This window comes from Hyperolius riggenbachi, chromosome 1 (genome assembly GCF_040937935.1).
Source record: "Hyperolius riggenbachi isolate aHypRig1 chromosome 1, aHypRig1.pri, whole genome shotgun sequence".
NCBI lineage: Eukaryota > Metazoa > Chordata > Amphibia > Anura > Hyperoliidae > Hyperolius > Hyperolius riggenbachi.
Window position 1 is genome coordinate 645,659,382 of NC_090646.1, and position 25,435 is coordinate 645,684,816.

At 45.5% G+C, this 25,435-nt stretch overlaps 2 protein-coding genes across 4 annotated transcripts in view; one reads left to right on the plus strand and one right to left on the minus strand.

Moving 5' to 3' along the window:
* The window catches only part of LOC137531174 (acyl-coenzyme A amino acid N-acyltransferase 1-like), a 108,378-nt gene that overhangs the window by 2,122 nt on the left and 80,821 nt on the right, over window positions 1–25,435 (plus strand). The window lies entirely within an intron of this gene.
* The window catches only part of LOC137531138 (acyl-coenzyme A amino acid N-acyltransferase 1-like), an 81,884-nt gene continuing 70,045 nt past the window's right edge, over window positions 13,597–25,435 (minus strand). For all 3 annotated transcript variants that reach the window (XM_068251363.1, XM_068251364.1, XM_068251365.1), the window contains 3 exons: window positions 21,063–21,535; window positions 20,359–20,561; window positions 13,597–14,965 (listed from right to left, as the gene is read on the minus strand). In XM_068251363.1, coding sequence (XP_068107464.1) covers window positions 14,369–14,965; window positions 20,359–20,561; window positions 21,063–21,535 — 1,273 coding nt within the window. In that variant the 3' untranslated portion in view covers window positions 13,597–14,368. The remainder of the gene's footprint in view (window positions 14,966–20,358; window positions 20,562–21,062; window positions 21,536–25,435) is intronic.

The following is a 25,435-nucleotide window of genomic DNA, read 5'->3' on the forward strand; positions in this document are numbered from 1 at the left end:
CCCATGGACAGGGTGCTAGGATCAGGTGTTCCTCCAGGGGTCCAGCATCTATGCCAGGGGTCTCAAACTCGCGGCCCTCAATACAATATTTTGTGGCCCGCGCCGGCAAAAGCTTCCTTATAGTTCGCTTCAGTGCTCCCAAGTAATCCGCCGCATCCCCGCTGCTAAACGAGGGCTGCAGAGCCCCCAAATCACCCGGGGGCAATCCACCGGCATTTCCTGGAAAGGGCAGAGCTTTCAGCTCTGCCCCTCCTGACGTCAATCGCGGCGCATCGCCGCCTCTGGCCGCCCCTCCCTGTGAAGGAAGAGTGAGAGGGGCGGGCAGAGGCGGTGATGCGCCGCGATTGACATCAGGAGGGGAAGAGCTGAAGCTGAAAGCTCTGCCCCTTCCAGGAAATGCCGGCGGATTGCCCCCCGGCAATTACTGCTGATTGAGGAAATTACATGCCATCATAACAGTTATATGGGAAGAGTGGAAGATGTTCTGTGTGCAAAATTAGCTGCTAAGACACTTTATGTTCATAAGAAATAACTAAAACTGTTAATAATGACATTTGAGGACTTTTTTTTGTGAAATCCCTTATGCGGCCCAGCCTCATCCTGACTTTGCCTCCTGTGGCCCCAGGTAAATTGAGTTTGAGACCCCTGAATTCTGTATTCCAGCTCAAAGATGTGGTTCCTGGAAACTGTACACATAAGGCTACAATCTCCAGGAACCACACCTTTGAGCTGGAATACACTATAGATTCTGGACCCCGGGAGGAACGCTTGATCCTAGCACCCGGTACCTGAGCAGAGTGGGACAAAACCTGCAAGCTGACTAACCCATATAGATCCATCAGCAACTATACAAGGTAAGACCTTTCCTCGGCCTGCTGGTCAGTTTTATTTTCCACCCATCTGAGTGTGCTCTTGTTTCCCCCCCTCCCTTGTCCATTACAGATTTCCCTGCCACTCTCCAGTAGAATTTTCAGAACTGCACCAACCTTTTCTTCACCGGAATCCCCACTAACCTACAGTGAATCCTGTGAATCCTGGTTAGACGAAGGACCATGCAAAGCACAAAAATCTGATGCAATACAGAGTTCCACAGGAGAGGTTGGTTAAGGCTACTTACACACCAGGACGTTGCATTTAGGGGACGTTATAGGGCACATAACGTGCCCCTAACGCAACGCCTGGTGATGTTGGAGCAGGACGCTACCAAGAGCCGCGTTACAAGCAGCTCTTGGTGCGCCTGCTCTGTCGGAGGCACTGCGGAGACAACGTGAGCGGAGCTCTCCGCATCACGTGGTCCCGCCAGCCAATCCGCGGCCGCTCCAGGATGTAAACACTGCAAGTGCAGTGAATAATAAGTAGCCATGTGCCTGGCTACGTAGCGGCCTCTCCCCGCCTCCTCTCCGCCCATAAAATGAAAAAAAACCCTACTGAGCATGTGCAAACAGTCTAATGCGGCTTAGCCGCGTGTAAAGTACTGCATGCAGTACGTTATGTAGACGTACTGCGTTACAATGTAACGCAACGCTGGCACTGTTAACAGCCCATTGATTTTTCATTGCTGTGCGTTGGGGTGCGTTACAGGCTGCTCTAACGTGCGCCTGTAACGTCCCACTGTGAAAGCAGTCTTAAGGGGCCCATACACCTAACGATTTTCCCACCGATATACAGCCGTTTCGATCACAGTGATCGAAACGGCTGTGAAATCGTCGCGCACACGGCTGACAGAACAACCGATTTCCGTCCGAAATCGATCATTCCCGTCGATTCCCGTCGACCCATCCGTGCAGAAGATTTTTCTCGGTCGCCGGCGGGTCGGGAGTGTGTCGTTAGCGGCGTTCGAATGCCCGACGACCGACGCAATACAGCAGTAATACATTACCTGCTCCAGCCGGCGCAAGTCCCCTGATCTTCTCCGCTTCGGGCTCCAGACCGTTTCTTCTCCGCTTCGGGCTCCAGAGCTACACAGAACTTCCTGTCCCGGCAGGAAGTTTAAACAGTAGAGCTCCCTCTACTGTTTAAAGTTCCCCTCGACAGGAAGTTCAGTAGCCGGAGCGGAGAAGAAGACAGCGGGACTTGCGCCGGCCAGGAACAGGTAATGTATGCGGGGGGGGGGGGGGGGGGCGGCGGCGGCAGCTCCACAGATCGTGATCGGTTTCAGGCTGAAATCGATTCACAATCTGTTTGCAGTAAAGGTGGCCATACAATCCCTCTCTGATCAGATTCGATCAGAGAGGGATCTATCTGTTGGTCGAATCTGATGGCAAATCGACCAGTGTATGGGCACCTTAACATGGGCAAAGGGCAGCCAATCAGCTTATCCTACATACTAACAACCAATAAAATCAGGTCCTACCTAGTGAATTGGTTGTTAGTACGCAGGATAAGCTGATTAGCTGCCCTTTGCCCATGTTAGAGTATATAAAGCGGAACGATGGTCATTGTAATTTTGTCATGCACAGCAAAGCTTGAGAAAGAAGCGCTAAGCTTCGAAACGTCGCTATTTGAATGCTGTATGCATGTTTTAAACAATAAAAGAGCATAAGATACATCTGCTGGTGCCGGCTTTTCTCCCTTCTTGCTGTGTGGATCCGGAGTGTTGCTGGACAAGCCGAGGCACATCACTATTTTATTCTAAAGGGGTGTGCTCCACTATCCCTAGGACAGAACCTCCCTGGTGGTAAGGACAAGGCTAACTCATTCATAAAAAAGTGCTGCAAACAGTATGGACGAATTAGCCTCGTACACACTGAAAACTGGCCTGAAAAGAGTTATGATGGTGTATGTGCACCACCTACTGGCAGTTGCACATATTACAGCATTGCAGAAAATTCAAAGTTCTGTTTCATTCTATAAAAACACCTGCATTAAATCTAATACCATACTGTATATTATACAGCAAATTACATTTATTTCCACACTGGTCTGAACTTGGCTGTGACGGACTATAACGAACGGCATGGCTAAGAGTTTTGCAGCAGTCCAGAGCGAGTGCAGCGGCCGAACGACAGTCGCTAAAGATCTGGCATGTTGGTCGGACCATTAGCGATGCCTAAGCATAAGCCAACTGCATTGTATTGACACCTCCTCACCCTTTGGAAGCCGCTCCATCGGACGCGCTTGTCGTCCCTCCACCCCTCTGCGCATAGCATCAGATGCGTTGTCAGCCAAAGTCGACAGTGCACTAACAACGCTGTACAGACGTGTCATCAGCCTTTGCACACGATGCATCTTTTGCTATGCAGGGGGGAGCGACGAAACGAGCGCGTGTAATGGAGCAGCTGCTGGTGGATTCCCCCGCATTGCTGCCACTTCCATTGGGATTCCAAACAGCATCCACCCTCTACCCCACAGCATCCCCATCCTTCCCACAGCATTACAGATTGCAGCAGGGAGGAATAAAGGCAGCGCACACACACTAACCTACTCATGGTTCCAGGCACTGGGGTTCCCGTCTATACACTCTGCACTATTGCCACCCTGTACGGCGGTGGTGCAGAGAGTATAGACGGGAACTCCAGTGCCTGGAACCATGAGTAGGTGAGTTTGTGGGTGAGTTACTCAGATACGCCCCTGATCTACTTACATATGTGTTTTTTTTTTCTGGCTTAGTATGGCTAAAAGCTCCTCTTTAAAGAGAAACTCCAACCAAGAGTTGAACTTAATGCCAATCAGTAGCTGATACCCCCTTTTACATGAGAAATCTATTCCTTTTCACAAACAGACCATCAGGGGGCGCTGTATGACTGATATTGTGGTGAAACCCCTCCCACAAGAAGCTCTGAGTACCGAGGTACTTCTGGCAGTTTCCTGTCTGTGAACCTTGTTGCATTGTGGGAAATAGCTGTTTACAGCTGTTTCCAACTGCCTAAACAGCATACAACAGCTACATCACCTGCCAGCAGTAAAAATGTCACCATGTGATAAATGTCAGAATGTAAATCAGGGATTTAAAAGATTTTACAATGGGCAAACACTGACTAAATCATTTATACATAATTATTGTAAAAATGAAGTACTTTTTTTATTACATTATTTTCACTGGAGTTCCTCTTTAACCACTTCACCCTTGAGGGGTTTTACCCCCTGACCACCAGAGCAATTTTCACCTTTCAGCGCTCCTTCCACTCATTCGTCTATAACTTTATCATTACTTATCACAATGAAATGAACTATATCTTGTTTTTTCCGCCACTAATTAGGCTTTCTTTAGGTGGGACATTATGCCAAGAATTATTTTATTCTAAATGTGTTTTAATGGGAAAATAGGAAAAATATGGGAACAAAATTAATTATTTTTCAGTTTTCGGCCATTCTAGTTTTTAAATAATGCATGCTACTGTAATTAAAACCTATGAAATGTATTTGCCCTTTTGTCCCGGTTATAAAACCGTTTAAATTATGCCCCTATCACAATGTTTGGCGCCAATATTTTATTTGGAAATAAAGGTGCATTTTTTTCAGTTTTGCGTCCATCCCTAATTACAAGCCCATAGTTTATAAAGTAACAGTGTTGTACCCTCCTGATATAAATATTTAAAAAGTTCAGTCCCTAAGGTAACTATTTATGTATTTTTTTTTTTATTGTACATTTTATTTTATTTTTAATTACAAAAAAAAAAAAAAAAAAAAAAAATTGGGAGTGTGGGAGGTAATGAGTTCATTTTTTGTGTAAAAGTAATTTATTTGTATGGGAAAAATGTTTAGGGTGTAGTTTTACTATTTGACCACAAGATGGCCACAGTAACTTTTTGTTTTAATGCGACCTCCAAGCGTCCTTCCGGAAGCTTGGAGGAAGTACTTGGAGGCTGGGTAAGTGTGCGTTTTTCACAATGATCGCGCTGCCCATCGGAGAGCAGCGGATCATTGCGGGGCTTAGATCAACGAACGGGAATGGATTTTCCCGTTCATTGATCTCCGGGCGAGCGGGCGGCGGCGTGTTTACTAGCGGCGGGCGGCGTGTTTACAAACGGGAGCGCGGACAGCGGCAGGAGTGCGCAAAGTACGGATTTCTCCGTCCCTGGGGGTTAAAGGATGGAAAAAGGGACGGAGAAATTCGTATGCGTGGGGGTAAAGTGGTTAAATACTGTATTTGTAATATTTTAACAAACTGCATTACTCGGATATGCCTGTGATTACTCTGGAGCTTTTTCTTAAAGGACAACTGAAGAGAGAGTGATATGGAGACTGCTATTTTTATTTCCTTTAAAGCAATTCCAGTTGCCTGGCTATCCTGCTGGTCCTATGCCTCTAATACTTTTAGCCATAGACCCTTAACAAGCATATGCAGATCAGGCGTTTCTGACATTATTGTTAGATTTGACAAGATTAGCTGCATGCTTGTTTCTGGTGTGATTCAGACACTCCTGCAGCCAAATAGACCAGCAGGGCTGCCAGGCAACTGGCACGATTTAAAAGGAAATAAAATATGGCAGCCTCCATATTCTTCTCATGTTAGTTGTCCTTTAAAACTCTGCTCTGAAACTCTCATTTGCTTCATTGGGAAAGCTGTTCTTGCATGGCTGTCAGCAGTTACCAAGAAGGGAGTGATTAGTCCCAACACCTCCATATGCAACTATGCATGGCAGCATCAACATGGAGGTGAGGGACCTTTCCTTATGCCAACTATTTTATTTTGTTTGAGGGGGGTGGGGGGATGCTCCAACCCCCTTCAACACTCCTGAACTATTCATACATGATTCAATGAAACCTTGAGGTTGAAGGAGGAAGTGCGGTAGTCACGTGACTGTGAACTGGAACGCAGTGTGGGACGCGCCGTGGGAGGGATTAAAGCAGAAGGCTCCTAGGTAAGTTTAACCCCCCCACCCCCGCTCAGGTGTGCTAATTACCTGGATGAATTCCAAATAAAACCTATTCGGAAATGTATCCGTTGCTTATCACTATTTATAGGCATTCATTTACAATTCTAGTTATATTTTAATAATATACTGTAGGTCAGGGGTGCCCAATAGGTCGATCGCGATCTACCGGTAGATCGCGACCACCTATTTGGTAGCCGCATCATGTTAAATTTTGCGACCGGCAGCTGTCAGATTCTGCTGCCGGCCGCTGGCCAATCGGAAGAGGCAGAGAGGAGAGAGGCGGTACAGCGGGAGAGGAGGACGCCACGACGTCATAGCTGGGGGCGGCGCTGGGCACAATGCATCAACGTACGCTGCCCGCCACCCCCTTCGCCTGCCGGAGTCTTCATTAGAGTGCCCATCTGCACTCTAGCCAGCGCGGCCGAAGGTGGGGAGACCAGGAGGAGCCCCAGACACCGCCGCTGGAACTGGAGGGAGGTAAGTGGCACCTACACCTAACTACACTATACCTCGCTAACTATACTGAAGGCACCACACCTAACTACACTATACCTCGCTAACTATACTGAAGCCACCCACACCTAACTACACTATACCTGGCTAACTATACTGAAGGCCCCTACACCTAACTACACTATACCTGGTAACCTATACTGAAGGCCCCTGCACCTAACTACACTATACCTGGCTAACTATACTGAAGGCCCCTACACCTAACTACACTATACCTGGTAACCTATACTGAAGGCCCCTGCACCTAACTACACTATACCTGGCTAACTATACTGAAGGCACCTACACCTAACTACACTATACCTGGCTAACTATACTGAAGGCACCCACACCTAAGTACACTATACCTGGCTAACTATACTGAAGGCCCCAACACCTAACCACACTATACCTGGCTAACTATACTGAAGGCACCTACACCTAACTACACTATACCTGGCTAACTATACTGAAGGCACCCACACCTAACTACACTATACCTGGCTAACTATACTGAAGGCACCCACACCTAACTACACTATACCTGGCTAACTATACTGAAGGCACCCACACCTAACTACACTATACCTGGCTAACTATACTGAAGGCCCCTACACCTAACTACACTATACCTGGTTAACTATACTGAAGGCCCCTACACCTAACTACACTATACCTGGCTAACTATACTGAAGGCACCTACACCTAACTACACTATACCTGGCTAACTATACTTAAGGCACCTACACCTAACTACACTATACCTGGCTAACTATATTGAAGGCACCCACACCTAACTACACTATACCTGGCTAACTATACTGAAGGCTCCCACACCTAACTACACTATACCTGGCTAACTATACTGAAGGCACCACACCTAACTACACTATACCTGGCTAACTATACTGAAGGCACCTACATCTAACTACACTATACCTGGCTAACTATACTGAAGGCACCCACACCTAACTACACTATACCTGGCTATCTATACTGAAGGCACCTACACCTAACTACACTATACCTGGCTAACTATACTGAAGGCACCTACACCTAACTACACTATACCTGGCTAACTATACTGAAGGCACCCACACCTAACTACACTATACCTGGCTATCTATACTGAAAGCACCTACACCTAACTACACTATACCTGGCTAACTATACTGAAGGCACCTACACCTAACTACACTATACCTGGCTAACTATATTGAAGGCACCTACACCTAACTACACAATACCTGGCTAACTATACTGAAGGCACCTACACCTAACTACACTATACCTGGCTAACTATACTGAAGGCACCTACACCTAACTACACTATACCTGGCTAACTATACTGAAGGCACCCACACCTAACTACACTATACCTGGCTATCTATACTGAAGGCACCTACATCTAACTACACTATACCTGGCTAACTATACTGAAGGCACCTACACCTAACTACACTATACCTGGCTAACTATACTGAAGGCACCCACACCTAACTACACTATACCTGGCTATCTATACTGAAGGCACCTACATCTAACTACACTATACCTGGCTAACTATACTGAAGGCACCTACACCTAACTACACTATACCTCGCTAACTATACTGAAGCTACCCACACCTAACTACACTATACCTGGCTAACTATACTGAAGGCCCCTACACCTAACTACACTATACCTGGCAACCTATACTGAAGGCACATACACCTAACTACACTATACCTGGCTAACTATACTGAAGGCACCACACCTAACTACACTATACCTGGCTAACTATACTGAAGGCACCTGCACCTAACTACACTATACCTGGCTACCTATACTGAAGGCACCTACACCTAACTACACTATACCTGGCTAACTATATTGAAGGCACCTACACCTAACTACACTATACCTGGCTAACTATACTGAAGGCACCTACACCTAACTACACTATACCTGGCTAACTATACTGAAGGCACCTACACCTAACTACACTATACCTGGCTAACTATACTGAAGGCACCTACACCTAACTACACTATACCTGGCTAACTATACTGAAGGCACCCACACCTAAGTACACTATACCTGGCTAACTATACTGAAGGCACCCACACCTAACTACACTATACCTGGCTATCTATACTGAAGGCACCTACATCTAACTACACTATACCTGGCTAACTATACTGAAGGCACCTACACCTAACTACACTATACCTGGCTAACTATACTGAAGGCACCTACACCTAACTACACTATACCTGGCTAACTATACTGAAGGCACCTACACCTAACTACACTATACCTGGCTAACTATACGGAAGGCACCTACATCTAACTACACTATACCTGGCTAACTATACTGAAGGCACCCACACCTAAGTACACTATACCTGGCTAACTATCCTGAAGGCTCCTACACCTAACTACACTATACCTGGCTAACTATACTGAAGGCCCCTACACCTAACTACACTATACCTGGCTAACTATACTGAAGGCACCTACACCTAACTACACTATACCTGGCTAACTATCCTGAAGGCTCCTACACCTAACTACACTATACCTGGCTAACTATACTGAAGGCCCCTACACCTAACCACACTATACCTGGCTAACTATACCTGGCTAACTATACTGAAGGCACCCACACCTAACTACACTATATCTGGCTAACTATCCTGAAGGCTCCTACACCTAACTACACTATACCTGGCTACCTATACTGAAGGCACCCACACCTAACTACACTATACCTGGCTAACTATCCTGAAGGCACCCACACCTAACTACACTATACCTGGCTAACTATACTGAAGGCACCCACACCTAACTACACTATACCCAGCTAACTATACTGAAGGCACCTACACCTAACTACACTATACCTGGCTAACTATACTGAAGGCACCTACACCTAACTACACTATACCCAGCTAACTATACTGAAGGCACCTAACTACAAAATACCTGCTACCTATACTGAAGGCCCCTATACCTAGCTATCTGTACTGAAGGCACCTATACCTAACTAATCGTAGGCTACAATTAAGGACGGTGTCACGTCCGAAACATGTCAGCATGTGGTGTCCTGGATTGAGATGTTTCTAATCTAATAAAGTCATTATTCAATCGACATAGTGCAGATCTCACCTTCACTACCTGGCTACCTATACTGAAGGCCCCTACACTTAGCTATCTGTACTGAAGGCACCTATACCTAACTACACTATACCTGGCTTCCTATACTGAAGGCCCCTACTACATTTAGCTATCTGTACTGAAGGCACCTATACCTAACTATACTATACCTGGCTACCTATACTGAAGGCACCTACACCTAACTACACTATACCTGGCTAACTATACTGAAGGCACCTACACCTAACTACACTATACCTGGCTAACTATACGGAAGGCACCTACATCTAACTACACTATACCTGGCTAACTATACTGAAGGCACCTACACCTAACTACACTATACCTGGCTAACTATACTGAAGGCACCTACACCTAACTACACTATACCTGGCTAACTATACTGAAGGCACCTACACCTAACTACACTATACCTGGCTAACTATACGGAAGGCACCTACATCTAACTACACTATACCTGGCTAACTATACTGAAGGCACCCACACCTAAGTACACTATACCTGGCTAACTATCCTGAAGGCTCCTACACCTAACTACACTATACCTGGCTAACTATACTGAAGGCCCCTACACCTAACTACACTATACCTGGCTAACTATACTGAAGGCACCTACACCTAACTACACTATACCTGGCTAACTATCCTGAAGGCTCCTACACCTAACTACACTATACCTGGCTAACTATACTGAAGGCCCCTACACCTAACCACACTATACCTGGCTAACTATACCTGGCTAACTATACTGAAGGCACCCACACCTAACTACACTATATCTGGCTAACTATCCTGAAGGCTCCTACACCTAACTACACTATACCTGGCTACCTATACTGAAGGCACCCACACCTAACTACACTATACCTGGCTAACTATCCTGAAGGCACCCACACCTAACTACACTATACCTGGCTAACTATACTGAAGGCACCCACACCTAACTACACTATACCCAGCTAACTATACTGAAGGCACCTACACCTAACTACACTATACCTGGCTAACTATACTGAAGGCACCTACACCTAACTACACTATACCCAGCTAACTATACTGAAGGCACCTAACTACAAAATACCTGCTACCTATACTGAAGGCCCCTATACCTAGCTATCTGTACTGAAGGCACCTATACCTAACTAATCGTAGGCTACAATTAAGGACGGTGTCACGTCCGAAACATGTCAGCATGTGGTGTCCTGGATTGAGATGTTTCTAATCTAATAAAGTCATTATTCAATCGACATAGTGCAGATCTCACCTTCACTACCTGGCTACCTATACTGAAGGCCCCTACACTTAGCTATCTGTACTGAAGGCACCTATACCTAACTACACTATACCTGGCTTCCTATACTGAAGGCCCCTACTACATTTAGCTATCTGTACTGAAGGCACCTATACCTAACTATACTATACCTGGCTACCTATACTGAAGGTACCTACATCTAACTACAAAATACCTGCTACCTATACTGAAGGCCCCTACACCTAGCTATCTGTATTGAAGGCACCTATACCTAACTATACTATAGCTGAAGGCCCCTACACCTAGCTATCTGTACTGAAGGCACCTATACCTAACTACACTATACCTGGCTTCCTATATTGAAGGCCCCTACTACACCTAGCTATCTATACTTCAGGCACCTATACCCATCTACCTATACTGAAGACACGTATATCTAGCTACCTAAATGTTGGTAGATCTCCTGGACTCTGCAAATTTTAAAGTAGCTCGCGAGCCTAAATAATGTGGGCACCCCTGCTGTAGGTGATAGGTGCAGAGTCGGGCCGAGGCATAGGCTGGAGAGGCTCCAGCCTCAGGGCGCAGTGTAGGAGGGGGCGCACAATTTATTCAGCTGTCATTCCTAATTGTGTTTGAAGCAGAAAGAAATAAGAAAAGGGGATACATGGCAGTGACTGCAAGCCAGATAACTAGAGATTAAGGTGTTGGGGAGGTTGTGTGCCCTGTGGCGCCTCTTAGTCTAATAGCAATCAGTGTGTGATGGCTGGGGTGGCAGGGATGGAGGGGCACCCTTTGGTGTCTCAGCCTTGGGTGCTGGAGGACCTTGTCCCAGCTCTGGATAGGTGTTTGGCATAAAGGGGAAACACACTTGTTTATATTGATTATTATGCATTTTTAAACAACAAATAGGAAACAAACAAGCACGAATTCCCTCGAAACAGTAGATTTGGAATCCTATTGGCCCATCTCATTCCCCAGCTTTTCCTATCCTTCATCCCTGCTATAAACTCCTCTAGGATATTTCCATTCTCCTTCAAAAAGGCTATCATCATAACAGCAATTCTTAAATTGGAACTGTGGTCAAGATAATATAAGTAATAAAATTGCTTTTTTTTTTTTTTTTTTTTTTTACAATATTTATTAATAAATTATTTAGTCAGTTCTTGCCCATTGTAAAAATCTTTCCTCCCCTTGATTTACTTTCTAAAATTTATCACAAGTGGTGACCTCTTTAGTACTGTCAGGTGATCTCTGAAGAATGTTTATTTGCTGAGAGTTCTAACGACAGTAGAAAAGATCTCTGGGGCCATATGCAATTCTCATGAGTTTTCTCTTAGGAGATAATTTTTCATCTTTGATTTAAAATATCTTTTTAGTACTTTGCAATGGAAAAAAAGTACCAAAAAGTGCCAAAATGATTATGAGTGTTTGCTTGCTGACGGCGTAAAAAGGCATTTTATTTACAAGTTGTGAAAATATCACCTGGAAGAAAATTCAGGTGAAAACGTGAATTGCATATGGCCCCTGGTGTCCTAGAATGGTCTTGGGAGGGAAATTCTGCATAATAAACAGCCTAGGCTAAGCCTCAGTGGGAAGGCAATATACAGCAACATATAGCTAAGCTATAGAAAGTGTTTCTGATGTTGAAACCAGGATATTTAAGGTAAAAGTGGGTATCCTGAATAATTTACTGCATTCAAATATATATTACAGGTCCTCTTTACATAAACATCTCTCACTCCTCCCCTTCAGATTCGGATTACTGGAGCATCACGTCCATGTGGATTTAGTTACTGTATTTTTCAGCATAGAAGACACACTTTTTCACCCCCAAATGGGGAGGAAAAGTCCCTGCATCTTATATGCCAAATATAGTCCACCACTTATGAATGTCTGTCGATAACAAACCACCAGCCCGCTGCGATGTCCGGGGACTCCCTGTATTGTGTCCCTTGTGTCCTCTGCTCCCTCTCCTGGTCTCCTCTGCTCCCCATGCTTGAATACAACTAGTGCAGCTCACCTAACCCAGCGGCGATCACAGATGTCTTCTCTATTTCACTGATGCCCTAGTGCCGACTTCTGCTGATCGCATCGTCAGCAGAAGGCAGCACTAGGGGAGCCACGTGGTAGAGGAGAGGTCTATGATCACCGCCAGATTAGGTGAGCAATGCTGTTGCTAATTGTATTTATATTGGGGGCAATGGGAAGCCTCCTCGTGGCGCCCCTGGATAGTGCTATTTAGCATGAACTAATTCCCGCAGGGCGATTGTTTTGCGGTTTTTGGTTTTGACCCTGCATATTTAGGCATGCGAAAGCAAATGCTTATTTGCATGAGCAATGTCTCGTGATTAGCCAATAGGCCAAATTTGCAAAGCCAGATTTGTCAGGTTCACTTGGTTGATGCACACATGTTCTTTCTCTGTTGTGATTAGTACTAATTGTATTTAAGCATGGGAAGCAAATGAAAACATGGGGGGAGTGAAGGAGACTGGGGGGAGTGGAGAAGGACACGGGAGGCAGAAGGGAAGCCAATGAGGACACAGAAAGACAGAAGGGGAGCCAAGGAGGACAGAAGGGGACACATGGGGGAGCAAAGGAGGGGACACATGAGGGAAGGAGGGGACACATGGAGGAGCAAAGGAGGACACAGGGGTTTTGTTGTGGCTACCATTATTTTGCATGGGGGGGGGGGATCATGGTGGCTACACTTGTTTTATGACTGTGGCAGAAGGGACCCCAGTCTCTCCGTCTTTAAAGAGAATCTGTATTGTTAAAATCGCACAAAAGTAAACATACCAGTGCGTTAGGGGACATCTCCTATTCCCCTCTGTCACAATTTCGCCGCTCCTCACCGGATTAAAAGTGGTTAAAAACAGTTTTAAAAAGTTTGTTTATAAACAAACAAAATGGCCACCAAAACAGGAAGTAGGTTGATGTACAGTATGTCCACACATAGAAAATACATCCATACACAAGCAGGCTGTATACACACTTCCTTTTGAATCTCAAGAGATCATTTGTGTGTTTCTTTCCCCCATGCACTGAAGTTTCAGGCTGCTTGTTTCTTCCTGCAAACAGCTTTGCCCTTGTCTGTAATTCTTCAGTATGTGAAAGCCCAGCCAGCTCAGAGGACGATCTATCCAGCTTGTAAAAGATAAGAGAGAAGAGAGAAGCTGCTCTAATCTAAATAACACACAGGCAGTGTGCATAGAGGGGCCTGGAAGGGGAAGTTCATAGCAGAGCCACAACACTGAAGAACTTGGCAGCCTTCCAGACACAGGCCGACAAGTCTGACAGGGGAAAGATACATTGATTTATTACAGAGACTGTGATAGTAGAAAGTGCTGCAGTAAGCTAGAACACATTAGAATAGCTTTTGGAACTTGTAGGATGATAAAAAACAGGATGCAATTTTTGTAACGGAGTCTCTTTAAGAGGATATGAAAAAAGGGATGTGATCCTTGTAGCACCAAAGAGATGTCATAAAACGTTACAGATGGAATTCCTTTTTGTTTTCAAAAATAAAATCAAGTTCAGATTGAAATCAAAACAAATAAAAAGTTACTTGTTAAACTGGTACAGCACTAAGGTGGAAAACTTGCTGTAGCAACAAAATGGGTAAACAGCTACAGCGAAAAATTATTTATAACTTATTGCGTTGAGTACAAGGTATATTTTTACGTAAAAAGTCTTGGATTGTGTTCCAGGTCAATTCCTGGGCTTTGCAGTGAGCCAGAAGCTCCCCTCCCCCAGTCATGGGAAATGGAAAGTAAGGATTGAAGGTCAGAGGGCAGAATGGAGACCCAGGAGGCTCCAGATGATGACCAGCTCCAGGGTAGCTCTGTAAATATACGTTCTTCTTGTTGAACATTTTTGCCCTGGCCAATGCCTCCTTGGCAAAAAACAGGCTTTCATAATTCTGGTCTTTTTCTCCCACCAAGAAGAGGATGGGACCTCGGGCCTTCTCTAGTGGAATTATAGAGTCTTGGTGTTCCGGCTTTCTTGTATCTCTCATTACTCGAGTGAAGTCTATGGTTCCTCTGTCCGTAACCACAATCCTCTCCATATTAAAGGGAATTCCAGGCATCAAAACATCACGGTAGCTGAGGGTGTTGACATGGACAGCATTGGTTCCATTGATACAGATAGTTGCAGCCACCTGAGGCAAGTATGATGCCATTGCCAAGGCTATCTCCGCCCCTTTGCTGGTACCAATGACTCCAACACCATCTCCTGAAACCTAAGACAGAAAACAGTGGGTAAGATTCAATGTGAAAGTGATGGCACCCTTGAGAAATTTAAGCAAACTCATTTTGTACCAGGAAGGGTATTTGGCTGGAATTATCTAGTTATTGCCTATAAGCTAAAACCAAACTAGAACTTAAAGGGAAGGTTCACGGTGGTTTAAAAAAAAAAAATTCTAATCCACTTACCTGGGGCTTCCTCCAGCCCGTGGCAGGCAGGATGTGCCCTCGGCGCCGCTCCGCAGGTTCCCGGTCTCCTCCGGTGGCCCACCCGACCTAGCCAGGCCAGCTGCCAGATCGGGCTCTTCTGCGCTCCAAAATGCGCCTCACGCAGGCGCGCTGACGTCATCGGACGTCCTCCGGGCTGTACTGCGCAGGCGCAGTAGTGGATTAGCATTTTTTTTTTTTTAAACCACCATGAACCTTCCCTTTAAGACTTTATGCCACAAGCAAATGTTTTCTTAGCTTTTCTTTGTTAGAGCTTTTTATGCTTTTTTATGTAGAAGATGCGTACATTTAAAATAGACGCAAGTTAAAATAGGCGCGGATATCGGTAAACTTAAATCTCAATTATCGGCTGGAACTTGGAAGTATCGGCATGCAACGTCTACAGGCATCGGCTCTTCCTGCACAGCATCATCGCCAGCTATCCATCTGCCTGCAATCTGATTGCCCATCTTCTCCCCAAATGTCTCCGGAGCTCAGCTGGCTTGAGCAGTTATAGACGGAGTAAACGCAGCAGCAGCAGAAGTAGTATAGCCGCAGTGACCGCTAGGCAGTGGGAACAGAGCGGAACACCGGCAACCAGTGTCCAAATTACTGCCACAGGGCAGGGAATGGCCATCCAGCTGCAATAGGAGCTGCAGAGGTTATGTTTGTATGTAGCATTTGCCCAAATAAGAACAGCAGCACTGTTTTTCAGTACCAAGCGTGCAAATTAAGAACAATGTTTGCCGATATCGGGCACCCAAAATATCAACAATACTGCAGATGCAGATTAAGAGCAATGCTGAAGGAAGAAAATGAGAACCACAGCAGCTTTTTTTCAACAATATCAGGTACTAGGATAAGAAGCTTTCTTACCTGCAGCTAATGGGAAAGTAACTGTAATGTAGAACTGACCAGCAGTGACCACTGCTTGATACTGGCACTGGGGGCTTGGTTGTGACTATATAAACCACCAGTGCAAAGAGGATGCCCATATTTTCGTGCTAACAGTTTGGCGATCTCTTCTGTAGCCAAAGGGGTGCTCTGTACTGTTGTTGCGTGTGGCCAGTTTCATTTGCGCAGTGGTGCTGGGGGAGAGGGAGGTAGCGTTAAAGCCTCAGCAGTGAGAAGGGATAAGCACACCCAACACTTTTCCAGTGCTTGGACACATTTTCATAAACAGCTGGGTACAAAGTGAACAATGTGGTATCTTCTGCAGCAGCAGCTCATAAACAAACAGGCAAGAGCCATAGCCGCAAACAAAAACACATTAAAGCCGGATAGCCGGTAAATGCGCCCATATAATACAGTCTGCGCCGTGACAGACTGATATAGCCGATAAATGCATTGGCGGAATACCCGCGCCCATTTCAACTTGCGCTTCAATTAACGGCTCCGGTAGAAGATAGATACACACACCCCCTGGACGATCTATTCAAGAAAAGGTAACGTTTTTTTGGGGGGAGAAAGGAGGTAACAGGCAGCTACTGATTGAGATAAAGTAAAATCCTGGGTTAAAGTTCCTCTTTAAAGTACTTGCTTTAGCACTTTTGCATAGCACTTCCTGCATCTCAGACTACCATATTTATAGGCTGCAATGAAACCTGTCTGTGCCCCGCCCACTTGCAGTCTTAAAGGGAACCTGAAGCGAGTAAAATTATTTAAAATAATCACATGCAAATGAATATTACATACTTACCTCGCCGTCTGTTCCTATCAGAAGCTCACCATTTTCTTCCTACAGTGATCCCTTTCAGTTCTGACAATATTTTGTCAGAACTGAAATATACCAGTTGCTGTCAGTTATATATCAGCAGCTGTCAGTTACAACTGAATGTGCAAGGTAATGGCCATGTTTCCCTATGGCTCAAGTGAGCGATATTACAGTTTAACAGTGTGCTGACCAGGAAGCTGTTATGGGGTAATGGCCATTTTTAAAATGGAGGACGGAGAATTCCATTGATCACAGTGGACAAATGGGACACAGGAGAGGAGAAAGAGATTGAGGAGTAGACTACACAGGAGGTAAGTATGACCTGTGTATGGTTATCTTGACTTTTTATTTGCAGTTCAGGTTCTCTTTAAAGGGCAACTGAAGCGAGATAGATATGGAGGCTGCCATATTTATTTACTTTTAAGCTATACCAGTTGCCTGGCTATCTTGCTAATCCTCTGCCTGTAATACGTTTAGCCATAACCCCTGAACAAGCATGCAGCAGATCAGGTGTCATTATTGTTAGATCTGAAAGATTAGCTTCTTGCTTGTTTCTGGCATTATTCAGACACTACTGCATCCTAATAGACCAGCAGGACTGCCAGGCAACTGATATTGTATAACAGGAAATAAATATGGCAGCCTCCATATATTTCTCACTTCAGTTGTCCTTTAAAGAGAACCTGTAACAAAAAAAGTCCCCTGGGGGGTACTCACTCTGGTAGGGGGAAGCCTCAGGGTCCCAATGATGATTCCCCCACTCCTGTAGCTGCAGGCAATCCAGCGCTGGCTCCCCCGAAGTGTCCCGCAATCAGGGCTCGACAAGCCTGACAAGGCTAATATATTTACCTTCCCTGGCTCCAGCGGGGGGCGCTGTTGAGGCTCTCAGCACGGAGATAGGCGGAAATAGCCGATCTCTGTCGGCTCCACTCTACTACACAGGAGACTTGCGCTTGCGCAGTGGAGCGGGCCGACAGCAATCGGTTATTTCCGCCTATCTCCGAGCGGAGAGCTGATACTGCGCTGGAGCTGGGAAGGTAAATATTTACATCCCTGCCGTTCCAGGAGCTTTTTCGCTGCTGCCGTGGGACACAGGAGGACGGGGGAAGCCTTCGGATCCTATCGAGGTAAGTAGCCCCAGGGGAACTTTTTCTCATTACAGGTTTTCTTTAAAGTAATCCTGAGATCAAACAGGAGAGAAAATGTATAGATACCCAGGGTTTCTTTCAGCCCCATCCAGCCTGATCGCTCCCTTGCCGCCCCCTCGTTTGTCCACAATTGGCTCCGGTAAGTCTGCCAGTCTGGGGCCAACTGTGCATGTGCGGCCTGGTCGTACGCACCTCCGTCACTGGGAGCATTCTTTGTCTGTGCAGTACTACTGCACAGGCACAGTACTAATGCATGGGTGGAATAATGGTCGGAGTGTAACTACTCACCCGATCGCTGGCTCCATGCCCGTATCCCACGCCGGCAGCCGTCTCCTCTCTACTTCCTGTAGTCTAGGAAGGATGTCTCTGAGTGTCTCGGAAGGATGGCGCAAGCACAGGATGACTGCAGGGGTAAGGTAAGTTTAACTGCTTTTTTTCCCTGACTTTGGATTTCCTCAATGGAAAAAATATTTCCAGAGTATTGTATGGGTACCTTTAGAAGACTAAAAGCACCTTCTACCTATTTCAATGTACCATGTATTCTCAAAAAATTAGCATATTGTGATAAAGTTCATTATTTTCTGTAATGTACTGATAAACATTAGACTTTCATATATTTTAGATTCATTACACACAACTGAAGTAGTTCAAGCCTTTTATTGTTTTATTATTGATGATTTTGGCATACAGCTCATGAAAACCCAAAATTCCTATCTCAAAAAATTAGCATATCATGAAAAGGTTCTCTAAACGAGCTATTAACCTGATCATCTGAATCAACTAATTAACTCTAAACACTTGCAAAAGATTACTGAGACTTTTAAAAACTCCCAGCCTGGTTCATTACTCAAAACCGCAATCATGGGTAAGACTGCCGACCTGACTGCTGTCCAGAAGGCCATCATTGACACCCTCAAGCAAGAGGGTAAGACACAGAAAGACATAGGCTGTTCCCAGAGTGCTGTATCAAGGCACCTCAGTGGGAAGTTTGCGGGAAGGAAAAAGTGTGGCAGAAAACGCTGCACAACGAGAAGAGGTGACCGGACCCTGAGGAAGATTGTGGAGAAGGACCGATTCCAGACCTTGGGGGACCTGCGGAAGCAGTGGACTGAGTCTGGAGTAGAAACATCCAGAGCCACCGTGTACAGGCGTGTGCAAGAAATGGGCTACAGGTGCCGCATTCCCCAGGTCAAGCCACTTTTGAACCAGAAACAGCAACAGAAGCGCCTGACCTGGGCTACAGAGAAGCAGCACTGGACTGTTGCTCAGTGGTCCAAAGTACTTTTTTCAGATGAAAGCAACTTTTGCATCATGCCATTCGGAAATCAAGGTGCCAGAGTCTGGAGGAAGACTGGGGAGAGGGAAATGCCAAAATGCCTGAAGTCCAGTGTCAAGTACCCACAGTCAGTGATGGTCTGGGGTGCCATGTCAGCTGCTGGTGTTGGTCCACTGTGTTTTATCAAGGGCAGGGTCAATGCAGCTAGCTATCAGGAGATTTTGGAGCACTTCATGCTTCCATCTGCTGAAAAGCTTTATGGAGATGAAGATTTCATTTTTCAGCATGACCTGGCACCTGCTCACAGTGCCAAAACCACTGGTAAATGGTTTACTAACCATGGTATTACTGTGCTCAATTGGCCTGCCAACTCTCCTGACCTGAACCCCATAGAGAATCTGTGGGATATTGTGAAGAGAAAGTTGAGAGACGCAAGACCCAACACTCTGGATGAGCTTAAGGCCGCTATCGAAGCATCCTGGGCCTCCATAACACCTGAGCAGTGCCACAGGCTGATTGCCTCCATGCCACACCGCATTGAAGCAGTCATTTCTGCAAAAGGATTCCTAACCAAGTATTGAGTGCATAACTGAACATAATTATTTGAAGGTTGACTTTTTTTGTTTTAAAAACACTTTTCTTTTATAGGTCGGATGAAATATGCTAATTTTTTGAGATAGGAATTTTGGGTTTTCATGAGCTGTATGCCAAAATCATCAATATTAAAACAATAAAAGGCGTGAACTACGTCAGTTGTATGTAATGAATCTAAAATATATGAAAGTCTAATGTTTATCAGTACATTACAGAAAATAATGAACTTTATCACAATATGCTAATTTTTTGAGAAGGACCTGTATTTGTTTCTTGCTCTATGCCTGGCGTGTGTCAATCGTCAATAATAGTAATAATTTTCACAAGCATATTCTGTGCATTCCAAAGCTTCTTTGTGATGACCCCATACCCACATCTCATTCAACACTTATACAATCATACTTTCTATAAATGTGAGAGGCCTTGTATTAGATTATTCCTAGCACTTACTTTTGCATGACTGCTTAGAAGATGGATGGCTTCTTCAAAGTATTCTAGGTCTACAGTTAGCAGAAAAGTGGGCAGATCTTCATACACACAATAGGCCAAGGCAAGACAGGCAAACCCGCGGCTGGCCAGGAGGCTGCTTCTAATCTCTACCAAACCTCCAGCTATACCAAATAAGTCAATGACTCCAGGGAATGGACCTTTTCCTGCAAAATGAAAAGTGACACCATACATGCTTTCATTGAAGTTGTTGAAATCATAATTAAAGAGAATATTAGAGATCTTAATTAGATTTTTTATTTTCTTTTTCTGCTTTGTGCCCATTCTCTTAACATTTCTCTCCATCTCTGTCAGGGACACAGACAACCGTATATTCTAGAGCAGTGATGGCTAACCTTGGCACTCCAGCTGTGACAAAACTACAAATCCCATCATGCCTCTGCCTCCCCGAGTTATGCTTAGAGCTGTCAGATTATTGCAATGTCTCATGGGACTTGTAGTTCCCCCACAGCTGGAGTGCCAAGGTTAGCCATGACTGTTCTAGAGTTTTACTCTGCCAGATGGAATTCTTGTGGAGAGTTATTCTGCAATGCTGCATTGTTTGAAATAGTCTGTAAAGCATTTTATATAATGTGTAAATGCAATACTAAACGCATGGTAACAATCAGTCTTATAACACATAGAAATGGATTTAGTTATGGTCATACCTGGAGGGAGAAAGAGAGCTCCTCGGAGTCTTCCTTCTCTGATCTTTATTCTTTGGACTCCGGGACTCACATACCATCTTTCTATAACTTTACTGACCACAGGAACATCATCTTGAGAGGGATTAAATACAATTTGACAGTAGACCTCCAGGTGGACATAGAAAGGACTTCCAATAACATCACGCTTGATCAATCTTATAGTTTTATTAGTTGACCTCAAGGCCCAAAAGAGTCCCATTGGATAAACACCATAGAAGTCTCCACCAGTGGCTGGTGTATGCTCAAGATCCACTTTTCCCTCATCATCACTCATGTAGAAGGCTCTGGAGTGGAATAGTCTACGTTTCTCATCTTCCACCCATGCTCTAAGTGTGATGATCTCTCGTGGTGGTAGACCCCAAACTTGGATCTTCACTTGTTCATCTGCAAGAGCCACCTCTGGGGAGACTGAAAGGCCAATCATAGTTGAAGAACTGGAAGAATAAAAACAACATTTACTGAGGCAAGTGATACACCAGTAAAAATGTTCTGCATTTTCTGAATACAGTATGGCCCACGGTGACTGTTCATTGTGTGTATTGAATCACTTGTAGGTTAGAAATTAAGAGTTAACTGTCCAGTGCAGTTACGTCTTGTCACTGAAAAGAACTGAGATATGAGTACACTAATCTTAATACTAATAGTCATACCATCAAAAGGTGTTATTAGTACACTAGGTAATTAGTACACAAGGTAAATAAGAAGATGAAAAATTATCAACTTGGAGAAAACTTAGAAGTAAACATGAATTGAAGAAGGGTCTTTGTCTGAGTTGATGTGGCCAAATGTCATTTGAAGGTGTAATACTGGGTTTTGGAATGATGGGTTTCAGAGAGTATCATCTGTGTGGAATAGCTGGCTTCCTTTGCAATCTCCTATTCAGTCCTGGATTTACATCACAGGAGCCTATAGGCACAGATGTTCTGGCACCCTACACTTTGCCCTAGGAACCTACAAACCCTAGTCAAACCGCATCACAAGTGTGCTGGCTGGCCCAACTGTCCCTTCTCTCTTACTTCCCCTGCCTGGTGTAGGTAGCCACAGGTGTACCCGTGGCTACTTAATACTAAGTAGCTAGAGGCAGTGCCGGGACAAGGTTTTCCAGCAACAGAGGCTAAGACTCAAAAGTGCGCCCCCCCCCCCCCCCCCCTTAGCCACTGCTTTGGCCAGCTCTGATAAGCAAGATATTGCCTTAAGCAGGGTATTGGCGAGGTATTGACGTAAAAATTCACAATACACGCACAAACGTCATTTCCTGCATGCGTTTCTTACAGACTTATGAAATGTGCTATAACACATCGGTAGCCGTGACATGTTTGAGCTCAACGGGAAAACACGTGTCATGTGCTAAGAGGTTTCCTGCTGCATTACAATGCAATTCTTGCAAAAGCTCACTGTGCTGTGAAGCATCTCACACTGTGCAGTGAGTCGTTACTGAAAGCAATGCACATAGTATGAATGAGCCCTCAGGGCTCTTTTCCACTTAGAAACGTGATCACATTTCCACTGTGATCACATTTCTTCCTTATTTCTATGACCATCCATAGTTGAGCTCCTATGCAAAGTATAAGAGCTTAATCACACACCGAAATCTCAGCAGCAGGAGGATGACTACATCTGGGAGAAAATCATGCTGCAAACGGATTTAATGGAAACGACTTTCATCATGGTTTCCGTCAGTCCTAACTGAATGTAGCATTTTGCTATCAGCTAGGCTAGAGATAGTAAGCAATTACTCTGACCCACCTCCCCCCTCAAGTAAAATAAACACTGAACTTGAAAAGTAAATACATTCTGACCTCAGCAGCTGTTCCCGGAGAAGCTGGGCAGAATGAAGGTTTTGGCTTTCTGTTCCGGGACTGTTTCTATCTGCTGCACGATCTCCTGGTGCTAGACACTTCCACTCTGCTGTTGAGTCCTCAGCGCGCACTCCGCGTTTTCGTATTCGGGTCAGCTTTGCGCTTAGGCCAAATACGGGAATGCCACGCACCCCCACACACACACAGTTGCAATCTTACACTGTCGTGAAGCAAAGACCCACTAATGGCCCGTACTCACGGGCTGCAGAAGTGGCCTGTCGCCAGCACACGTGAGCGTGCTAGCGACAGGCCGGCGACAGCTTCTCGCCAGGTCCCTCCGCGTACACACGCGGAAGAGGGACCAGCGGCGAGGCGGAAGCTGTCGCCGACGTTCCTCCTCCCCCCGCCGGAAGCTCCATATGATACAATGGAGGTTGCTGTCGCTAGTCCGCGTACTCACGCGGACTAGCGACAGTTGCGGGGGAGGTGCGGCGGCGACTGTCGCCATGCGATTGAAACTTTCAATCGCATGGCGACATGAGCGGCGGGCGACAGTTCGGGGTGCGCACGCGTGCGGCGGCCCATACTCACGAGCGACCTGTCGCCGCAACACGCGCGTGCCGTGTGTTGAGGCGACAAAAGTCCCTCGTGAGTATGGGCCATAACAGTCGTTCCGAACGATACTGTTAGCCACTCTGCTGTCGCTACTCGCACTGGCGTTATTCATACGTTGGGTCAGCTGCGCGCTTAGGCCAACGTATGACAAACGCCCCCACACACAATGCAATTATAATTTCATACGGTAGTGTTGCCCAAGCGTACAATTAGGCATGAAACTTATACACAGCTACACTGCAGTCTCCTTTAGGCTATGAGTGTTAGTTTAGTACAGCAGAAGTCAAGCTTATTAAATAATAATTTAATATTCCAGAAAAACATAGAACAGTGCAGAACTTAATATATACAAAAGATTACAAAAAACAAAGTAAAAATAGTTACAAGATAAAAGTTACAAAGATAACACACACGGATATTTGCGTAAAATAAAAATGGGGATTAAAAAAAACGTTACCAACTTGAAGGTCTCAACGTTGTCGGCAGGAGCATGCCGCTTGTTCGACCAGAAGTCGAGATCAACTCTAGCTATGCGCTAACTCCAAGAGCAGATAGTCACTAGGCATCTGCCTCTGCTTTTTATACTCTGAGCTACGCCTGGAGGCTGCAACTTCCTTGGGGAGGGGAGGAACTAGGTTTTAATTAAATCTCAGACATATTCCATTTCCAGGTAAAAGTCTATACATCAAAGATTGTGAAGTGAGTCTTTCAACTCCAGGTGAAAACTTGATTAAGGCTTTTTCCTGTCTCCGTTTTATTAGATGTAATTTACAGGGTATAGTTTTGCACCTCCACTAATGATTTAATTTCCACAGGTAAAAAATGGTATCAACAGGACTTCACCCATTTCTAATAGCCTGTCATGTACATTTCAAACGTTACTGTGTTAGTCTCCAGACTCTGGTCCTCTTGCTTTTGTGTATTGAGACAATGGGCCGTCTCCTGAGTTCAAAAAAACCAGGCAGATAATCCCATTAGCACTCTCAGAGGAACTGCATACAGACTCAAAGCACCTCATATGGCCAAGACAATCACCCATTTCCTTGCCCCAAGCAACTTAAGGTAACAGCTCCCTTCTGGCAGACCTACACGGAACACAGGCAGAAAAATGAAAGAATATGTTCCTTTATTCCTAACATCATCAGCACCCCAATATATCACCACACCTCCCCTCTTTAGAATGGGGCAAGGCAGATGATCTTCCCAGATTATCCTGCCTGCGCCTACATTGTTGGTTCTGCTTGACGGGACAGTCCATCAGCATTCCCATGATTGCTCCCCTTCCTATGTTGAATGGTGAAGCTATATTGTTGGAGAACTAAGCTCCATCTCAGCAGTTTTCCATTGTCCCCAGAAACCCGATGTAACCAACTAAGAGGGTTGTGGTCGGTTACGACGGTGAATACACGACCGTAGAGATAGTGCTGCAGCTTTTGTAGGGCCCATACAATTGCCAAGCACTCTGTGAGAAAACGCGGAAAAGCCGCCGCATATGCCAAGAACGAGGCGGCTGATTCCGCGTCCAAAGCGGCGGTTTGCACGCATGGACACGCGTCTGGTAGTATGGTGGAATGCGGAAAAGCCGCTGCATGTCCTGACAGCAAAGTGGCTGCTTGCATGCGGCGGCGTGTGCTTGGTGTGGCTGGGTCTGTTAGTGCACCTAGACAGATGGAGAGCTATGCACGCGCGGGCCTGAATGCAGGACCTTTATACCAGCAGGAGAAGTGTCAGCTGATCAGGAAGGTCAGCTGACTCCTGTAGGACTCATGATTGGCTGAATGGTTCGGGCGGGGCAGCAGAGTCCAGCAACTATATATTCTGCTGTTTGTCAGTTGCTGGTTGTCTGCCATTGCTAACACTTGCGTGAAGGCACTCAGACCTTAGCTAGATCCGACAGTGTGCCAGAACCGGCTGGAGCTG